At 40.3% G+C, this 19,566-nt stretch overlaps 1 protein-coding gene across 1 annotated transcript; it reads right to left on the bottom strand.

The window, feature by feature from the left end:
* Positions 1-6,297: 6,297 nt before the first annotated feature.
* On the bottom strand, positions 6,298-18,690 carry LOC115109032 (glycine and tyrosine-rich protein-like). The gene is made up of 4 exons (XM_029633579.2): positions 18,552-18,690; positions 14,403-15,014; positions 10,445-10,530; positions 6,298-8,006 (listed from the first exon to the last, which is right to left on the bottom strand). Exons 1-4 carry the CDS (start codon positions 18,607-18,609, stop codon positions 7,608-7,610), a joined length of 1,155 nt encoding a protein of 384 aa, XP_029489439.2. The 5' UTR covers positions 18,610-18,690; the 3' UTR covers positions 6,298-7,607.
* Between the last annotated feature and the right edge of the window lie 876 nt (positions 18,691-19,566).

Raw genomic sequence — 19,566 nt, 5'->3', positions numbered from 1 at the left:
CTTCTCAGCTAGCGGGACCTGAATGAAGCCCATGTTCACATCGAGATTGCTGAAGATCTTCGCTACAGCTAGTGAGCCAAGGGTCTGTTCGACAGTGGGAAGTACAGTACCAGTCACATATGGAATCATGTAAACTCAGCAACAAAAAAAAGTCCTGTCACTGTCAACTGTGCTTATTTACAGCAAACTTAACATGTGTAGATATTTGTATGAACATAACAAGATTCAACAACTGAGACATAAACTGAACAAGTTCCACAGACATGTGACTAACAGAAATGGAATAATGTGTCCCTGAACAACGGGGTGGGTCAAAATCTAAAGTAACAGTCAGTATCTGATGTGGCCACCAGCTGCTTTAAGTACTGCAGTGCATCTCCTCCTCATGGACTGCACCAGATTTGCCAGTTCTTGCTGTGAGATGTTACCCCACTCTTCCACCAAGGCACCTGCAAGTTCCTGGACATTTCTGGGGGGGAATAGCCCTAGCCCTCACCCTCCGATCCAACAGGTTCCAGACGTGCTCAATGGGATTGAGATCCGGGCTCTTTGCTGGCCATGGCAGAACACTGACATTCCTGTCTTGCAGGAAATCACTCACAGAACGAGCAGTATGGCTGGTGGCATTGTCATGCTGGAGGGTCATGTCAGGATGAGCCTGCAGGAACGGTACCACATGAGAGGAGGATGTCTTCCCTGTAACGCACAGTGTTGAGGTTGTCTGCAATGACAACAAGCTCAGTCCGATGGCGCTGTGACACACTGCCCCAGACCATGACTGACCCTCCACTTCCAAATCTATCCCACCCCAGAGTACAGGCCTCGGTGTAACGCTCATTCCTTTGACGAACGTGAATCCAACCATCACCCCTGGTGAGACAAAACCGTGACTCGTCAGAGAAGAGCACTTTTTGCCAGTTCTGTCTGGTTTGTGCCCATAGGCGACGTTGTTGCCGGTGATGTCTGGTGAGGACCTGCCTTAAAGCAGGCCTACAAGCCCTCAGTCCAGCCTCTCTCAGCCTGTTGCGGACAGTCTGAGCACTGATCGAGGGATTGTGCGTTCCTGGTGTAACTTGGGCAGCTGTTGTTGCCATCCTGTACCTGTCCTCAGGTGTGATGTTTCGGATGTACCGATCCTGTACAGGTGTTGTTACATGTGCAGTCCTCATGTCTCCTTGCAACATGCCTAAGGCACTTTCACGCAGATGAGCAGTGACCCTGGGCATCTTTCTTTTGGTGTTTTTCAGAGTCAGTATAAAGCCCTCTTTAGTGTCCTACGTTTTCATAACTGTGACCTTAATTGCCTACCGTCTGTAAACTGTTAGTGTCTTAACGACCCTTCCACAGGTGCATGTTCATGAACTGTTTATGGTTCATTGAACAAGAATGGGAAACAGTGTTTAATCCCTTTACAATGAAGATCTGTGAAGTTATTTGGATTTTTACGAATTATCTTTGAAAGACAGAGTCCTGAAAAAGGGACGTTTCTTTTTTTTGCTGAATTTATTAACCAACAAAAAGTGTTAAACAAATCAAAATATATTTTATATTTGAGATTCTTTAAAGTAGCTACCCTTTGTCTTGATGACAGCTTTGCACACTCTTGGCATTCTCCAAAAATATTTTTTTGATTCATAGCAAAGCGATGAAATACGAAGAGCATGCAGTTATAAACAGGTTGAAAGTTCTGCCAAAATTGTAAGACAGAAAAAAACAAATTTAAAAAATCCTTCAATATGTGCATGCAACTTTCTGTTTCACGTATTGCAATCTGAGCAAGAGAATTTCCATTTTGTTAGAGATTAAATGTTAACACTTGACTTGAACCTGGAATTACAAGAATTTCTTCCTGTTTGGCAAGTATAGTGTCTTCAGAAAGTATTCACATTGGACGGTTGAGCTAATGTAGGTTAATGTGATTAGCATGAGGTTGTAAGTAACAAGACAATTTCCCAGGACATAGACATATCTGATATTGGCAGAAAGCTTAACTTCTTGTTAATCTAACTTCACTGTCCAATTTACAGTAGCTATTACAGTGAAGGAATACCATGCTATTGTTTGAGGAGAGTGCACAATTTTGAACATGAAAAGTTATTAATAAACAAATAAGGCACATTTGGGCAGTGTTGATAGAACATTTTGAACAGAAATACAATGGTTCGTTGGATCAGTATAAAACTTTGCACATACACTGCCAAAATCTAAATTGCACCTGGGCTGGAATAATATATTATGGCCTTTCTCTTGCATTTCAAAGATGGTAAAAAAAAATGTCTTTGTATTATCTTTTACCAGATCTAATGTGTTATATTCTCCTACATTCCATTCACATTTCAAAAACTTCAAAGTGTTTCCTTTCAAATGGTACCAAGAATATGCATATCCTTGCTTCGGGTCCTGAGCTACATGCAGTTAGATTTGGGTCTGTCATTTTAGGCGAGAATTGAAAAGAAGGGGCGAACCTTAAAATGTTTTAATAAATGTAAAATGTATGACATGTTTTGTCACTGGTCGACACACAATACTCCATGTACAAATTAATAAAAAATGAAAAGCTGAAATGTCTTCAGTGAATAAGTATTCAACCCCTTTGTTATGGCAAGCCTAAATAAGTTCAGGAGTAAACATTTGTTTAACAAGTTACATAATAAGTTGCATGGACTCACTGTGTTCAATAATAGTGTTTAACATGATTGTTGAATGACTACCTCACTGCTTTGTTTACCCTGGCCAGAGAGACAGGGTGCATAGTAGGCTAAGCTACTGTATGCAGCTGCAGTTGTTAGTAGCTGACAGTTGATCAGACTGAAAAATATTGTCTTTCCATGCAATACAGCATGTCAGATCACTAGTGTTTAGGGGTATAGGCTGCTACATTTAAGAGCTGTTGTTTGTGTCTGTCGGGAGGGATGTGTTATCTTCCATACTAAATAAATGCCGGAGGAAAACGGGGAGCGGGCCTTGCCTTGCCCAGCCTGTGCAATCTGAAGACGGGCAAAGAACATGCAGTAGCACTCTGATGTGAAGGACAGACAAATTGTGTGTGAGTTGACAAATCATGAGGCAAATCGAGAGAGAAAAAAACAGCACTGTTTTTAACGCTTTGCGTCGTTATTTTATTAAAATGATTGAAAAGTGTTGTGGAAAATACTGCCTTGCCACATGTTTTCCAATAGCCCTGTCTGTGGCACTGGGTGTGTGTGTGAGAGAGTCTTTAAGGGTTCAATGCAGCCATTTTAATCTCAATATCAAATCATTTCTGAGTAACAATTACCATACTGTACCTTCCTGCAATTATTTTCAATTAAAATGTTAAAAAAGAAACAATAGCTTGTTAGCAAGGGTCAATTTCTCAAGCAAGAATTTTGCTAGGACTGTCTGGGAGTGGAAAATTGAAACTTAGCTGTTATTGGTAGAGAGGTTTAGAACTCTATTGGTCTATTAACTAATTTACCGCATAGTGATGTCACCATGGATGGCCAAAACAGGCTGAAAATCTTACACTAAAAGGGCATTATCCTAATTTTCACAATTTCACAGTATTTTTCCCATATTATAGTGTGTAAATATATATAAAAACACATCTTCATGCGGTGGTATCAATTGTGAACGAATCAAATGGGGCTGTATTCCTAGCGTCACGGAAAGCTGATCAAAACACTGACTGGGGCCGGGAATCAATCAAACTGCATTGTGCTGACAGCACACTGGACTTGACTTTTAAAAGGTCATTTACGTTCGAGCAGAAATCCCCAGCGTTCTGTCGTGGAAGATTCTAATCAAGCGAGAAAGACTTTGTCATCTTTTTAAACAATCATCTTTATTTAATATCGATTCATTATTATTGCAATAATGAAACTGTCGACCTTACACTCTTAAGGGTTGGACCGAAAGTTCCCTGATAATGAAAAAAAAACAGAGATCTTATATAGGAGACCTAAAAATGCTTAGCCATGGCTGGTTCCACCCCTCGCATACAGATCGGGTGGTATCATAAGCCATCTTAGGTTCATCTGGTGGTTATCTGCACCTGATGCTGTTTTAACCCCACCCCGGCTGAGTTTCCCAGATGCCAGGATGATTAGGAACTATAAGGGTTTGTTCTACTCCTCACACACCCTACAGCTTATCTATGGAATGCCAGCTGTAGGTTTTTATCACCAAGTCATAGATCACTTGTCAGCTCAAGCTATCTCTGGTAAAACCAATGTCCTAAGGTAGCCTACTGGTTATAGTGTTGGGCCAGTCACTGAAAGGTTGTTGGATTGAATCCCTGAGCTGACAAGGTAAAAATCTGTTGTTCTGCCCCTGAACAAGGCAGTTAACCCACTGTTCCCCAGTAGGCTGTCATTGTAAATAAGAATTTGTTCTTAACTGACTTGCCTATTTAAATAAACAACCATCTGCCCACACTAACTGCAGGAAGCTAGAGTGTAAACCATCCCTTTACAAAAACACAGCTTTAATAGAACAGAAATGTCTTACTATTTCTTAAATATGAATAGTTAACTATTAATATCAAACAAATAAGGTAAATATGTCATTTCTCTCTCGCAGTGTTTACCGTGAATGTGACTGCCACGAACGTCATGTAAATGTATTTTCAAAGTCAAGTGCAATGTAATGTCTACGCAGTGCAGAGCAGTGTGAATCCTGGCCTGGATCTGAACAAGTCAGATACATTTTGTAGTTTCCTTCCTGTCAATCAAACACATTTTCCTTCAGATCTTAGGTTTAGCTGCGTTGGAGCCAAAGAGAAACGAGAGGAGATACTTTGCGTAACTTAAAAAACATCAGGGCTGCACATTGTTGGTGTCTATCCAAACTAACTATAAAACAGTAAGCTCTGTATCAATACTGATGCAACCTCAAGTAACACTTTACTTGGTGGTTGTATGTAGCTTTCATAAAGCATTGATAGGCATTACATATAGAGTCACGATGCCCTACATATGATTATACCCTACAGTATATAAATATTTTATGTAGTCTTATGCAGCGTTGACATAAAACAGTAAAAAATCCAAAACAACTGTTCTAAGTACAAACACACTACTTTGTTTCTGCCGAACAACCCCTACATCTATGTATCTGTTAACCAATGTTCCCTCTCATTTTCGTCAGCACATTTTATGGTCTTGGAAACTTGAACACTATGAGCATTCTGTGCAACTTCTGGCAAACGTTTACTGTGACCACTGAGGTTGTACCCACTTTAAGTTACAGTTGTAGACAGTGGCCAAGTAGACTACTCTGGCTATTGGAGCATAATGTAGGCCTATCAGAGTGACCTACCAACAAAAACGCATTCTATAACACCTTGAACTTACGCATGAGAATAGCATGCTATTCACCCCACTATTCATTCAGGGTGGAGATCACTGAAATGGAAGTGTGGCATAGGTATGTCTATAGGTATGCCGATTTCCTGGTTGGGTTTGATAGTTGGGTATGGGATTTCAATCATGCCCACATGTCCAAGTCCGGATTAATGCAGGTGCTTACCGGGGCTGAAGACCCTGAGCCCAGGCCCATGGGGGGGCCCAAGGGGGGGCCCAAGAGACAACAAAATAAATCATATCATTTTTTTTAAGTATGTATTTTGGCAATATAACTGTATAGGCTATATTATATTATTATTATTATTATATTATATAAAAAATACATGTTTTCAAATTGAACTACGCAAGCCAGATAATAACAAATTCTTATTTACAATGACAGCGTAATGGGGAACGATGGGTTAACAGCCTTGTTTAGGGGTAGAATGACAGATTTTCACCTGCGCTCTAACCACTAGGCTACCTGCCGCTGCCTTGTGCCACTCTGCTAATCGTCAGATGGGGGGGAGGAGGACCCACATTGGGTAACTGGGGTGGCCTTGCCTTGATTGGGTAGCTGATTAATATTTCCATATGTTTTTATTCCATTATAAATACAAGTGACTGGTCAATTGTGAGTCAGGTTCTGGGCCCAAGTCTGTAAAAGGGGGGATACCTAGTCAACTTGTACAACTGAATGCATTCAACTGAAATGTGTCTTCTGAATTAATCCAACCCCTCTGAATCAGAGAGGTGCGGAGAGCTGCCTTAATCAACATTCATGTCTTCGGCACCCGGGGAACAGTGGGTTAACTGCTTTGCTCAGGAGCAGAACAACATATTTTTTTTACCTTGTCAGCTCAGGGATTTGGTCGAGCAACCTTGCCCAACACTAACCACTAGGCTACCTGCCGCCCCTATAGCTACCTACTGCCCCTATAGGGGGCCCAAGAGGCCAAAAAAATACAAATCACATTTTTGATAATATTTTATATAGTGAACATAACACACCCACATCAAATCACACCCCCAAAACGAAAATGCATTTGACTTAATGAGAAGGAAAACCGAGGTGAAATCAGTATGTTCAGGCCCCCTTTAAACTAGCCACTGCTAACAAATGCATAGAAAAAAAAGTAAATCAACCACACAGCATGTCATGCCCACATCATCTGAAAGTAATTTTAAATCAAGTCAGTTAGCAATATAATCAACATAAGAGATGATTTGGCATGTTATTTTTAATCAATGATTCCAAATGAGCACAAGAAGAAAGTTGTTTTGTCTGAACCTAGAAACAGGTTTGATTGAGAGGGACCCAACCTAACATACCACAATGGGGTTGAAAAACAGGTTTGATTGAGAGGGACCCAACCTAACATACCACAATTGGGCTCCCGAGTGGCGCAGCAGTCTAAGGCACTGCAGCTCAATGCAAGAGGTGTCACTGCAGACCCTGATTTGATTCCAGGCCTGTATCCCATCCGTCTGGGATTGGGAGTCCCATAGGGTTGCGCACAATTGGCCCAGTGTCGTCCGGATTTGGCAGGGGTAGGCTGTCATTGTAAATAAGAATTTGTGCTTAACTGACTTGCCTAGTTAAATAAAGCTTCAATAAATAACAATGGGGTTGAGAACAGGTTTGATTGAGAGGGGCCCAACCTGACAAAGGAAAATAACACAAAGAATACATCTTAAAAAGTAATGAAAATAACAGAATAAAAAAGCTACAAAATATTTAGCTAAAAAAACAAACATATTTCTAAATAGTCTGCCATACTTTATAGAAAAAGCGGTTTCAATCTTCACAAAGTCTTTGAATTACTACATCAAAGTTCAGGGTCAATGGAGATATTTCCACATGATTGATTTAAACTTGTTGATTGCAATATCTACCAGTCCCTGTCATACAGTAAAATACATACCCTAATCCCAGTCAGTACGGTTGATATTGAAGTATTCATATACCTTTTTACAACTCACTTAAAGGATACCTCAATGGGAAGTGTTACCAATATCACTGACTTTTAAAAACCATAGCTATTCCTTCAAAGTTAGAGTATGAACTTGTATGACATATATTTATGTACCTACATTTCAAATGACCCCACTCCATTTCAAATGACCCCACTCCATTTCAAATGACCCCACTCCATTTCAAATTACCCCACTCCATTTCAAATGACCCCACTTCATTTCAAATGATTGACAAGTTAACAAATCAACAAGTAGGCTATACAGATGTCTGATGAATCAGTGGTGATTATGAAACCAGAACGGTATCTATGTAAATGTGGGTTGAGGGCCAGTAGAGGCTTGAGTGTCAGTGAAGATTTGAGGGCCAGTGGTGGGTTGAGGGCCAGTGGTGGGTTGAGGGCCAGTGGAGGGTTGAGGGCCAGTGGAGGGTTGAGGGCCAGTGGTGGGTTGAGGGCCAGTGGTGGGTTGAGGGCCAGTGGAGGGTTGAGGGCCAGTGGTGGGTTGAGGGCCAGTGGTGGGTTGAGTGTCAGGGAAGGTTTGAGGGCCAGTGGAGGATTGAGGGCCAGTGGAGGGTTGAGGGCCAGTGGTGGGTTGAGTGGTAGTAGAGGGTTGCTGGTCTCCACACTGGGCGCCGCTACATTTTGAGAAACGTTTCACTGTTAACTTCAGAGGTCCAAGGGCATTATTGCTTATTTGCTTCAAGAACTGAAATACAAGAAATACATTTATGTATGTTACTGTAAATGTGTAAAAACAATAAATCATATAGAATTACCTGTACAGTGAGGGAAAAAAGTATTTGATCCCCTGCTGATTCTGTACATTTGCCCACTGACAAAGAAATGATCCGTCTAATTTTAATGGCAGGTTTATTTGAACAGTGAGAGACAGAATAACAACAAAAAAATCCAGAAAAACGCGTCAAATGTTATAAATTGATTTGCATTTTAATGAGGGAAATAAGTATTTGACCCCCTCTCAATCAAAAAGATTTCTGGCTCCCAGGTGTCTTTTATACAGGTAACGAGCTGAGATTAGGAGCACACTCTTAAAGGGAGTGCTCCTAATCTCAGTTTGTTACCTGTATAAAAGACACCTGTCCACAGAAGCAATCAATCAATCAGATTCCAAACTCTCCACCATGGCCAAGACCAAAGAGCTCTCCAAGGATGTCAGGGACAAGATTGTAGACCTACACAAGGCTGGAATGGGCTACAAGACCATCGCCAAGCAACTTGGTGAGAAGGTGACAACAGTTGGTGCGATTATTCGCAAATGGAAGAAAAACAAAATAACTGCCAATCTCCCTCGGCCTGGGGCTCCATGCAAGATCTCACCTAATGGAGTTGCAATGATCATGAGAACGGTGAGGAATCAGCCCAGAACTACACGGGAGGATCTTGTCAATGATCTCAAGGCAGCTAGGACCATAGTCACCAAGAAACCAATTGGTAACACGCTACGCCATTAAGGACTGAAATCCTGCAGCGCCCGCAAGGTCCCCCTGCTCAAGAAAGCACATATACATGCCCGTCTGAAGTTTGCCAATGAACATCTGAATGATTCAGAGGACAACTGGGTGAAAGTGTTGTGGTCAGATGAGACCAAAATGGAGTTCTTTGGCATCAACTCAACTCGCCGTGTTTGGAGGAGGAGGAATGCTGCCTATGACCCCAAGAACACCATCCCCACCGTCAAACATGGAGGTGGAAACATTATGCTTTGGGGGTGTTTTTCTGCTAAGGGGACAGGACAACTTCACCGCATCAAAGGGACGATGGACGGGGTCATGTACCGTCAAATCTTGGGTGAGAACCTCCTTCCCTCAGCCAGGGCATTGAAAATGGGTCGTGGATGGGTATTCCAGCATGACAATGACCCAAAACACACAGTCAAGGCAACAAAGGAGTGGCTCAAGAAGAAGAACATTAAGGTCCTGGAGTGGCCTAGCCAGGCTCCAGACTTTAATCCCATAGAAAATCTGTGGAGGGAGCTGAAGGTTCGAGTTGCCAAACGTCAGCCTCGAAACCTTAATGACTTGCAGAAGATCTGCAAAGAGGAGTGGGACAAAATCCCTCCTGAGATGTGTGCAAACCTGGTGGCCATCTACAAGAACGGTCTGACCTCTGATTGCCTACAAGGATTTTGCCACCAAGTCATGTTTTGCAGAGGGGTGAAATACTTATTTCCCTCATCAAAATGCAAATCAATGTATAACATTTTTGACGTGTTTTTCTGGATTTTTGTTGTTGTTATTCTGTCTCTCACTGTTCAAATAAACCATTAAAATTATAGACGGATCATTTCTTTGTCAGTGATCAAATACTTTTTTCCACTCACTGTATATGTATAGATCCCCATCTTATTGGTTCATCTACACATTTACAGGGGAATCTATAGATTTACCATATAGACAAAGATGTTTGATAAATGTGTAAAGAGGCCTTTTGAACATCAGTAGGATTTTATGCAGGCAGATAGTAGCATGGGTCTGTGTGTATGGGGCAAAGTTACATTTTGGGCCAAATAACTAACTTTGGGATTTTATCTAGGTCAAACCAACACTCTCAATCATGTGGCTTTAGCTCTCGTGTCAAGTTCTCACAAAAACTCTCCACCAGCAAGGCTCCTCTGCATGCCTCATAGCTAACTCTTGTGAGCAAAACGAAAACAAAAAAGTAATTACTCTAACACATGCAAGCAGAAAACTGATTAAAAAACCCACAAAAGCAGGTCCTTGTCCTGGGTGGATCTAAACTATCGCTTTCTATTGATCTAAAATAACCAAGATGGCCCAAAAATGTAATCTTGCACACACATTCATGATAATATCTGCCTGCATTAGCCTACCACTGTTCAAAAGGCTTCTCTTTACACATTCAGTGGGAGATCTACAGATTCTCATGGGAAAGTCACCAGCAGAACCTGGAATCTATAGATTTACAGTTGAACCATTTACCGTAACGTTGGAATTTTCAAATACATTTTTATTAATTCCAATTATTCATCCTGTTTACTATTTTGATTTCCACATTACAAAAGGAATTGGAATTTATCAAGCATTCAATTCTGAATTGATAACAACCTGACTGACAGACAGAGGGACGACAGACAGAGGGAAGACAGACAGATTGTCAACATACCTCCTCAATGTTTGAAACGATTGTATCGCTATCCAGATTTTCGTAGCTGGATAAATTCACCGCTGCATGTGCAAACGTGGTCAGGTCTGAGGAAGATGGAAGTAATAAGACACATAAATAGTTAAGGTCAATGTTCAATGTTCAGGGAATATGTACTATACATTTCTGCAACCCTGTGATTTTTCCCTTGTGCGGTGCCTTCAGAAAGTATTCACACTCACGTGTTGTTGCGTTACAGCCTACATTTACAATGGATTAAATTGAGATTTTTTGTAATCGGCTTACACACACACACACACACAACACCCCATAATGTCAAAGTGGAATTATACATTTTTACAAATTAATAAAAAATAAAAGCTGAAATGTCTTGAGTCAATAAGTATTCAATTCCTTTGTTATGGTAAGCCTACATACATTCAGGTGTAAAAATCTGCTGATCAAGTCACATAATCAGTTGGATGGACTCACTCTGCGTGCAATAGTAGTGTTTAACATGATTTTTGAATGACTCTCTCATTTCTGTACCCCACACATACAATTATCTGTAAGGTCCCTCAGTCGAGCAGTACATTTAAAACACAGATTTAACCACAAAGACCAGGGAGGTTTTCCAATGCCTCGCAAAGAAGAGCACCTATTGGTTGATGGGTAAAATTGAATATCTCTTTTAACATGGAGAAGTAATTAATTACACTTTGGATGGTGCATCAATACACCCAGTCACTACTTAGATACAGGCGTCTTTTCTAACTCAGTTGCCGGAGAGGAAGGAAACCGCTCAGGGATTTCCCCATGAGAAAAATGGTGAATTTAAAACAGTTACAGAGTTTAATGGCCGTCACAGGAGAAAACTGAGGATGGATCAACAACAGTGTAGTTACTCCACAAAACTAACCTAAATGACAGACTGAAAAGAAGGAAGCCTGTACATAATAAAAATATTCCAAAACATGTATCCGGTTTAAAACAAGGCACTAAAGTAATACTGCAAAAAATGTGGCAAAGCAATTCACTTTATGTCCTGAATACAAAGTGTTATGTTTGGGGCAAATCCAATACCACACATTACTGAGTAATGAGTAATGTGTGATGGAGGGGCCAATATGATAATGATTGTACAATAATAATGATTGATTAAATAGGAATCTGTTATGACAAATCAAGAGACAACAGTCCGAATGAACAGTCTCAGTAATGCTAACCCTTAGGATTGGGCTACAGTAACGCTCAGGGTAATATGAGGCAGGTAGGAATAATAATTAATTTAATATCTGAAGGAATGCTTTCCGTTGAGCTTTTAGAGCTTGTTTGATTGTTTTCTACATTGTACAACACGCTATATTGTACAGTACCAGTCTAAAGTTTGGACACACCTACTCATTCCAGGGTTTATTTTTACTATTTTCTACATCGTAGAATAATAGTGAAGACAAAAAAACTATGAAATAACACATATGGAATCATGTAGTAACCAAGTGTTAAACAAATCAAAATATATTTTATATTTGAGATTCTTCAAAGCAGCCACCCTTTGCTGTGATGACAGCTTTGCACACTCTTGGCATTCTCTCAACCAGCTTCATGAGGTAGTCACCTGGATTGCATTTCAATTAACAGGTGTGCCCTGTTAAAAGTTTAATAGTGGAATTTCTTTCCTTCTTAATGCATTTGAGCCAATCAGTTGTGTTGTGACAAGGTAGGGGTGGTATACAGAAGATAACCCTATTTGGTAAAAGACCAAGTCCATATTATTGCAAGAACAGCTCAAATAAGCCAAGAGAAATGACAGTCCATCATTACTTTAAGACATGAAGGTCAGTAAATCCGTAAAATGTCAAGAACTTTTAAAGTTTCTTCAAGTGCAGTCGCAAAAACCATCAAGCGCTATGATGAAACTGGCTCTCATGAGGACCGCCACAGGAAAGGAAGTTACCAGCCTCAGAAATCGCAGCCCAAATAAATGCTTCACAGAGTTCAAGTAACAGACACATCTCAACATCAACTGTTCAGAGGAGACTGTGTGAATCAGGCCTTCATGGTCAAATTGCTGCAAATAAACCACTACTAAAGGACACCAATAAGAAGAAGAGACTTGCTTGGGCTAAAAACACGAGCAATGGACATTAGACCAGTGGAAATCTTTCCTTTGGTCTGATGAGTCCAAATTTGAGATTTTTGGTTCCAACCGGCGTGTCTTTGTGAGACGCAGAGTAGGTGAACGGATGATCTCCACATGTGTGGTTCCCACTGTGAAGCATGGAGAAGGAGGTGGGATGGTGTGGGGGTGCTTTGCTAGTGACACTGTCAGTGATTTAATTAGAATTCAAGGCAAAGTTAACCTTCAAGACTAAAACAGCATTCTGCAGCGATACGCCATCCCATCTGGCTTGCTTTACGTGGGACTGTCATTTGATTTTCAACAGGACAATGATCCAACACACCTCCAGGTTGTGTATGAGCTATTTTACCAAGGGCAAAATACTTATTTTCCACCATAATTTGCAAATAAATTCATTAAAAATCCTACAATGTGATTTTCTGGATTTTTCCCCCTAATTTTATCTGTCATAGTTGAAGTGTACCTATGATGAAAATTACAGGCCTCTCTCATCTTTTTAAGTGGGAGACCTTGCACAATTGGTGGCTGACTAAATACTTTTTTGCCCCACTGTACATACTATCTCAATTGGCCTCAACCGGGCTATCTGCATTGTGTCCTGCCATCCCCTCTTTACGCTACTGGTACTCTCTGTTCATCATATATGCATAGTCACTTTAACCATATCTACATGTACATACTACCTCAATCAGCCTGACTAATCTGTGTCTGTATGTAGCCTCCCTATTTTTATAGCCTCACTACTGTATTCAGCCTCACTACTGTATTTCACTGTCTTTTTACTGTTGTATTCGGGGGCACGTGACAAATAAACGTTGATTTGATCTCAACCCAATTGTGATGGTTTGGGATGAGTTGGACCAGAGTGAAGGAAAAGCAGGCAAGTGCTCAGCATATGTGGGAACTCCTTCAAGACGGTTGGAAAAGCATTCCAGGGGAAGCTGGTTTCGAGAATGCCAAGAGTGTGCAAAGTTGTCATCTAGGCAAAGTCTGGCTACTTTGAAGAATCTCAAATATAAAACATATTTTGATTTGTTTAACACCTTTTTGGTAACTACAACAGCGAATAGCAACAGTGTGAAGGGGGGGGGGTCAATGTAAATAGTCAGAGTGGCCATTTGAGTAGTTGTTCAGCAGTCTTATGGCTTGTGGGTAGAAGCTGTTAAGGAGCCACTGTTGCTCTTTACCTCTACCTAGACTACATGTACAAAAAACCTTGACTAACCTCTACCCCAGCACATAGACCCAGTACCCCCGTATATAGCCTCGTTATTGTTATTGTTATTTTGTGTTACTTTTTATAATTCTTTACTTTAGTTTATTTGGTAAATATTTCCTTAACTCTTTCTTGAACTGCATTGTTGGTTAAGTGATTGTAAGTAAGCATTTCACCGGTTGTATTTGGCGCATATGACACACAAAGTTTCATTTGATACATGATTCCATATGTGTTATTTCATAGTTTTGATGTCTTCACTATTATTCTACAACGTAGAAAATAGTAAAAAATATATATAAAGAAAAACCCTTGAATGAGTAGGTGTGTTCAGACTTTTGACTGGTTCTGTACATGAATAACATGACGATGATTGGGAATGTTCAAAAGGGCATCATGAGCTAGGATTGTTAAGATCACAGACAGAAAGAATTGCATGCCATGCTCAGGAAGTAAATGGAATTGAATACAATAACATCTGGTCTGTATCTTAGTACTGTAAATCACTTTGGCCTAATAAAATCTATATTAAGAATGAACTAAGTTGATGGCAAGCAAAATTTGTTAGTCACATTTGGCCCACAATGTACATTTGACATAAAAACTAAATTCCCACGTACTTGCTGTAGGAATTGTTGTTGGTTGAACGGTTGTGGGTGTTGTTGAATCCTCTGGGACACCAGCTGTGGGTGTAAAATCTGCGATAACAGTTGTGGTTGTAGGTGTTGTGGTTGTGGTTGTTATATCCCCAGGGACAATAGTTGTATCACCAGGGACAGCAGTTGTATCCGCAGGGGCAGTAGTTGTATCCCCAGGGACAGTAGTTGTATCCGCAGGGGCAGTAGTTGTATCCGCAGGGGCAGTAGTTGTATCCCCAGGGACAGCAGTTGTATCCCCAGGGGCAGTAGTTGTATCCGCAGGGGCAGTAGTTGTATCCCCAGGGGCAGTAGTTGTATCCCCAGGGGCAGTAGTTGTATCCCCAGGGGCAGTAGTTGTATCCGCAGGGGCAGTAGTTGTATCCCCAGGGGCAGTAGTTGTATCCCCAGGGGCAGTAGTTGTATCCCCAGGGGCAGTAGTTGTATCCCCAGGGGCAGTAGTTGTATCCCCAGGGGCAGTAGTTGTATCCGCAGGGAGAGTAGTTGTGGTTGTAGGTGTTGGGGTTGATGGTGCCAACAACGGGTTAGCAGTTAAGGTTATGGAACTTGTGGTTGATGTTGTAAACGATGGGCTAGCTGTTGTGGTTGTGAAGAAAGAATTGATGTAGCAAAAACAGATTATCATCAATGCTGATTAAACAAATGTACAGCCTGTTGCACAATTTTGTGAAAGACTTGGTGTTTACCACTCAATCCCAAATGTTTGCAATGCTGTGGACTTTGAATAGAGTGGAGGATGTGTTGCCACAGGAAATATAGCCTGAATGTCCAATAATAAGTTAATGCTGTAATAACAAAACGGACGACTGTAACAGTCATGTCATTGCAACAGTGGATGCTGTTTGACTGAATGCAAACAAGCTTGCGTCTCTACCACCACAAGTTGACTAGAAAAAAAGTTGACATTTAATTTAGGTTCTGAACAACACATATAAGGCTCTATGATTGCCTGGCGTTTTAATAAAATAAAAATGTAACCTTTATTTATCTAGGCAAGTCAGTTAAGAACAAATTCTTATTTACAATGACGGCCTACACCGGCCAAACCCGGACGACGCTGGGCCAATTGTGCGTCGCCCTATGGGATACAGCCTGGATTCAAACTAGGAGGTCTGTAGTGATGCCTCTAGCAGTGAGATGCAGTGTCTTAGACCGCTGTGCCACTCGGGAGCCCAGTGTTAAGGCGGCGCTAGTGTCAAACGCACACTCTTTGGCTAATTTCAATTTAGAAAATATCAGAGCGCTGGCTTTTACAACCCTGGCGCCAATTTACCTGACTTATATCAGCTATCTTGGACATATTTGAGGTGTGTCCTTAAAAACGTTGGCCAATGTGCCAATTTCAAGCAGCCCTACTGTTGATATTTAAGACTCACCAAAAGCTGGTCTTGGCAGTAACACAATTGGTTTTGGTATTGATCTTGCCAGCAGACGCACAGAGTAGCTTAATCAGTAGCCTTTAACCAATGTTTTATTTAAATATCACGAGCAGCAAAACAGGCATTCACCTTTTTTCTTTATATTGGACATTATTTTTGTCCAGCAACTTCTGTGAAACGTTTGGACTCATTCTATGTGCGATGCCTGTTAAATGAAAGGTGTCAATGACTGTAGGAAGTCTTTCTAGGTCAAGTTATTTCAATTGAATGAAAGGTGTCAGTGACTGTAGCAAGTCTGTCTAGGTCAAGTTATTACAATTGAATGAAAGGTGTCAGTGACTGTAGGAAGTCTGTCTAGGTCAAGTTATTACAATTGAATGAAAGGTGTCAGTGACTGTAGGAAGTCTTTCTAGGTCAAGTTATTACAATAGAATGAAAGGTGTCAGTGACTGTAGGAAGTCTTTCTAGGTCAAGTTATTACAATTGAATGAAAGGTGTCAGTGACTGTAGCAAGTCTGTTTAGGAATTGCTTATTAGAATGCATATTGTTTTTCCTTCATCATTTTCTAAAAAAAAAATGGCATCTTACACTTTCAAGCTTTAGGACCTAACTGTTAAATCGCGGTAATTCCTTGGTGCTGAATCCGCTTGTTGCCATGGCTATTGGCCTGTTAGTTTGTTTACCTTTTGCGTGGCAAAGTCACTAACAGGCCATAATCACAGTGATAGTAGGTGAATCTTATTATAACGTTTGGGCAATGTCCAACTGTCCATGGCTCAAACATGCAGAGCATTTTCAAAATGAGACTGAAATGTGTGTAGATGGATGTTTCCACATTGAAGCCAATAAAAAAAAAGAGATGATATTGTTGTTATAACTAGACCTATTGTAGGGTTACTGTCTGCTATTTAATCATCTATATTCAGTGAATAGAAGAGCCCTTAGGTCTATGTGTGCACCGAGTGCCTTATGCTCATGGAACGAGAGTCCTTTCAGCTGCTGCTCAGTGCACTAACACAGAACCCAAACCGGCTGCGCGCGTGCAATCGTGCGTAAATGTATTTTGTCCCCCCACACCAAACGCGATCACGCCACGCAGGTTAAAATATCAAAACAAACTCTGAACCAATGACATTAATTTGGGGACAGGTCGAAAAGCATTAAACATTTATGGTAATTTAGCTAGCTAGCTTGCACTTGCCAGCTAATTTGTCCTATTTAGCTAGCTTGCTGTTGCTAGCTAATTTGTCCTGGGATATAAACATTGAGTTGTTATTTTACCTGAAATGCACAAGGTCCTCTACTCTGACAATTAATCCACACATAAAATGGTCAACCATGTAATTTCTAGTCATCTCTCCTCCTTCCAGGCTTTTTCTTCTTTGAATTTATATGGTGATTGGCATCTAAACTTTCATAGTATTACAAAGACAACACAGTTTGCCTTTCAAGCACCCACGTGGGTATAACCAATGAAGGAGATGGCACTTGGGTATCTGCTTCTATGAACCAATGAGAAGATGGAAGAGGCAGGACTTGCAGCGTAATCTGCGTCACAAATAGAGCTGACTTCTATTTTAGCCCTTGGTAAACGCAGACGCTCGTTGACGAGCGCCAGCAGTGTAGTCAGGGTGTTAGTTTTGAGAAATACGTTTCCAGAGGGGCGTCGAAAACTCTGTTTTAATGTATTTACTTTGATTTAACTAGGCAAGTCAGTTAAGATCAAATTACAATGATGGCCTACGTAGCCTCAGCCATATAAACATTATTGTTGTTTAAAAAAACGGATTGATTGTTTTTCGTTTTAATTTTATACATGTTTTATTTATTTTTTAGAAAGATTCAACTTCCGTGGGTTTATTTAGTCTGCTATTCCTGGAGAAGTGCAAATATGATCTGTAAGACGGTTCCATGATGTTTATAAAACATTACATTTGCGAGTGGTATACCGGTCAGTGGATGTTCCCCCTTACTCGTTATATTGGATATTTATCCAGCTCCTGTGAAAACGTTGGATGTGTGTAAAACCCTCCATAGTCTAAAAAGCTTTGTCTGTATTATATGCCCTACGCCCTCGGGAGTAATGACGGTGCCTGTAACTATATTTATAGACATGGCCTATTTAAAACAAGTTGTTTTGGGTTTTAATTAGAATTTGATTGGAATTATAAACTGTATTGTTAGGCCTTATCAATAACCTAGGGAATTTAATCTTGCTTATTGACTACGTTTGGCATGTCCATGTCCAGACTGCAATTTAAACTAGGTCTAGCCCCTATATCAGCGCGAATAGTATTTAGCCTGTTTAACAACCTATTTCCATAATGTAAGCAACTCGGATATGCTCAAACCTGACAAAGATTCCAAAGTAGATTGAAAGATCGGTTTGTGCGTCATATCATAATGTGTACACACTTTATTTGATGATAAGATTACGTCAACGTTTATTGTTAAAATAATCTTCATTTTCTGCAACCAATTACCAGTTTAACGTGCACATCAACTGGAGAAAAGTAATTAAATAGCTATTAATTAACACAATTTGGGTCATAATTCCTACAAAGCGATTTTTTTTGTGAAGCTCACTTCGACCAATAAAACACGGTGTATAGGCTCGCTAGATAAGACACAATAGCCTTGATTGAATCTCAACATACCAATACCTACATTGATATATATTGACTACACAAATATAGGAAATACACAAAATAGGATTCAGAAGTGGCTACTTACTCGTGAATTGCCCCGAGGACAGGACGAAAGTTCCAACAAATAGAATCAAATACAGCATTTTGAATGTGGGCTGTAGAGAAGGGTTCGTTAGCAACACAAACAAACGTATTTATTTCAGTGTCTGTTTAATTTTTTTGCAGGTCTGTGTAGTATTATACTGGTTGAAAGTGGGAGTGGTCTGGTCATCTAGAAATCTGATACCTCCTTCTCTCTTTTCACCTGTGATTAAAACATTGGGAGAGACGTTGCACGGGCATGTGGAATTCAATGTTAATTGTCCCATCAAAACAAAGGTGCTTACGAAAAGTGGCTCCAAAAGAATTGGGACAACGATTTTTTTCTTCTAGTTTTGGCTCTGTAATCCAGCATTTTGGATTTGAAATTATACAACAATCCTGAATGAATCGTGAATAATGACGATTGAGAAAGTTACAGAGGCACAACTATCATACCCCTGTATACTAACTTCCCCTGTTATTGTAATGGTGAGAGGTAAACATGTCTTGGGGGTATGATATAAAATGCTAACCTTCCCTGTTATTGTAATCGTGAGAGGTTAGCATGTCTTGGGTGTATGATATTTGTGCGCTAAATATCTCACTCATCATTATTCACGATTCATTCAGGATAGCATCCACATTAATGTAGAAGTGTTAGAAATATAATATATTTTTATTCACAATGAAAGTGACTCCAAAATGACAATGCATTATTTACCAGTCATTTCTGTTGGGCACAAAATATTCTGAAACACAACCAAAACAAACAGAAAATGCATCCAACAAATTTGTAGTCATAAGCTTGATGTAGTCATTGTGTGCTATGAATATGTGACCAAATAGTTACATTTGTACTACTTTAATACACAAATAAGTGAATTTGTCCCAATACGTTAGGTCCCCTAAAGGGGACCATGGACAAAAAGTGCTGTAATTTCTAAACGGTTCACCCGATATGGATGAAAATACCCTGAAATTAAAGTTGACAGCCTGCATGTTAACCTCATAGTCATTGT

This window comes from Oncorhynchus nerka, linkage group LG25 (genome assembly GCF_034236695.1).
Source record: "Oncorhynchus nerka isolate Pitt River linkage group LG25, Oner_Uvic_2.0, whole genome shotgun sequence".
Lineage (NCBI taxonomy): Eukaryota > Metazoa > Chordata > Actinopteri > Salmoniformes > Salmonidae > Oncorhynchus > Oncorhynchus nerka.
The sequence above is the reverse complement of the archived record's forward strand: the minus strand, read 5'-3'. Positions and strand labels throughout refer to the sequence as shown.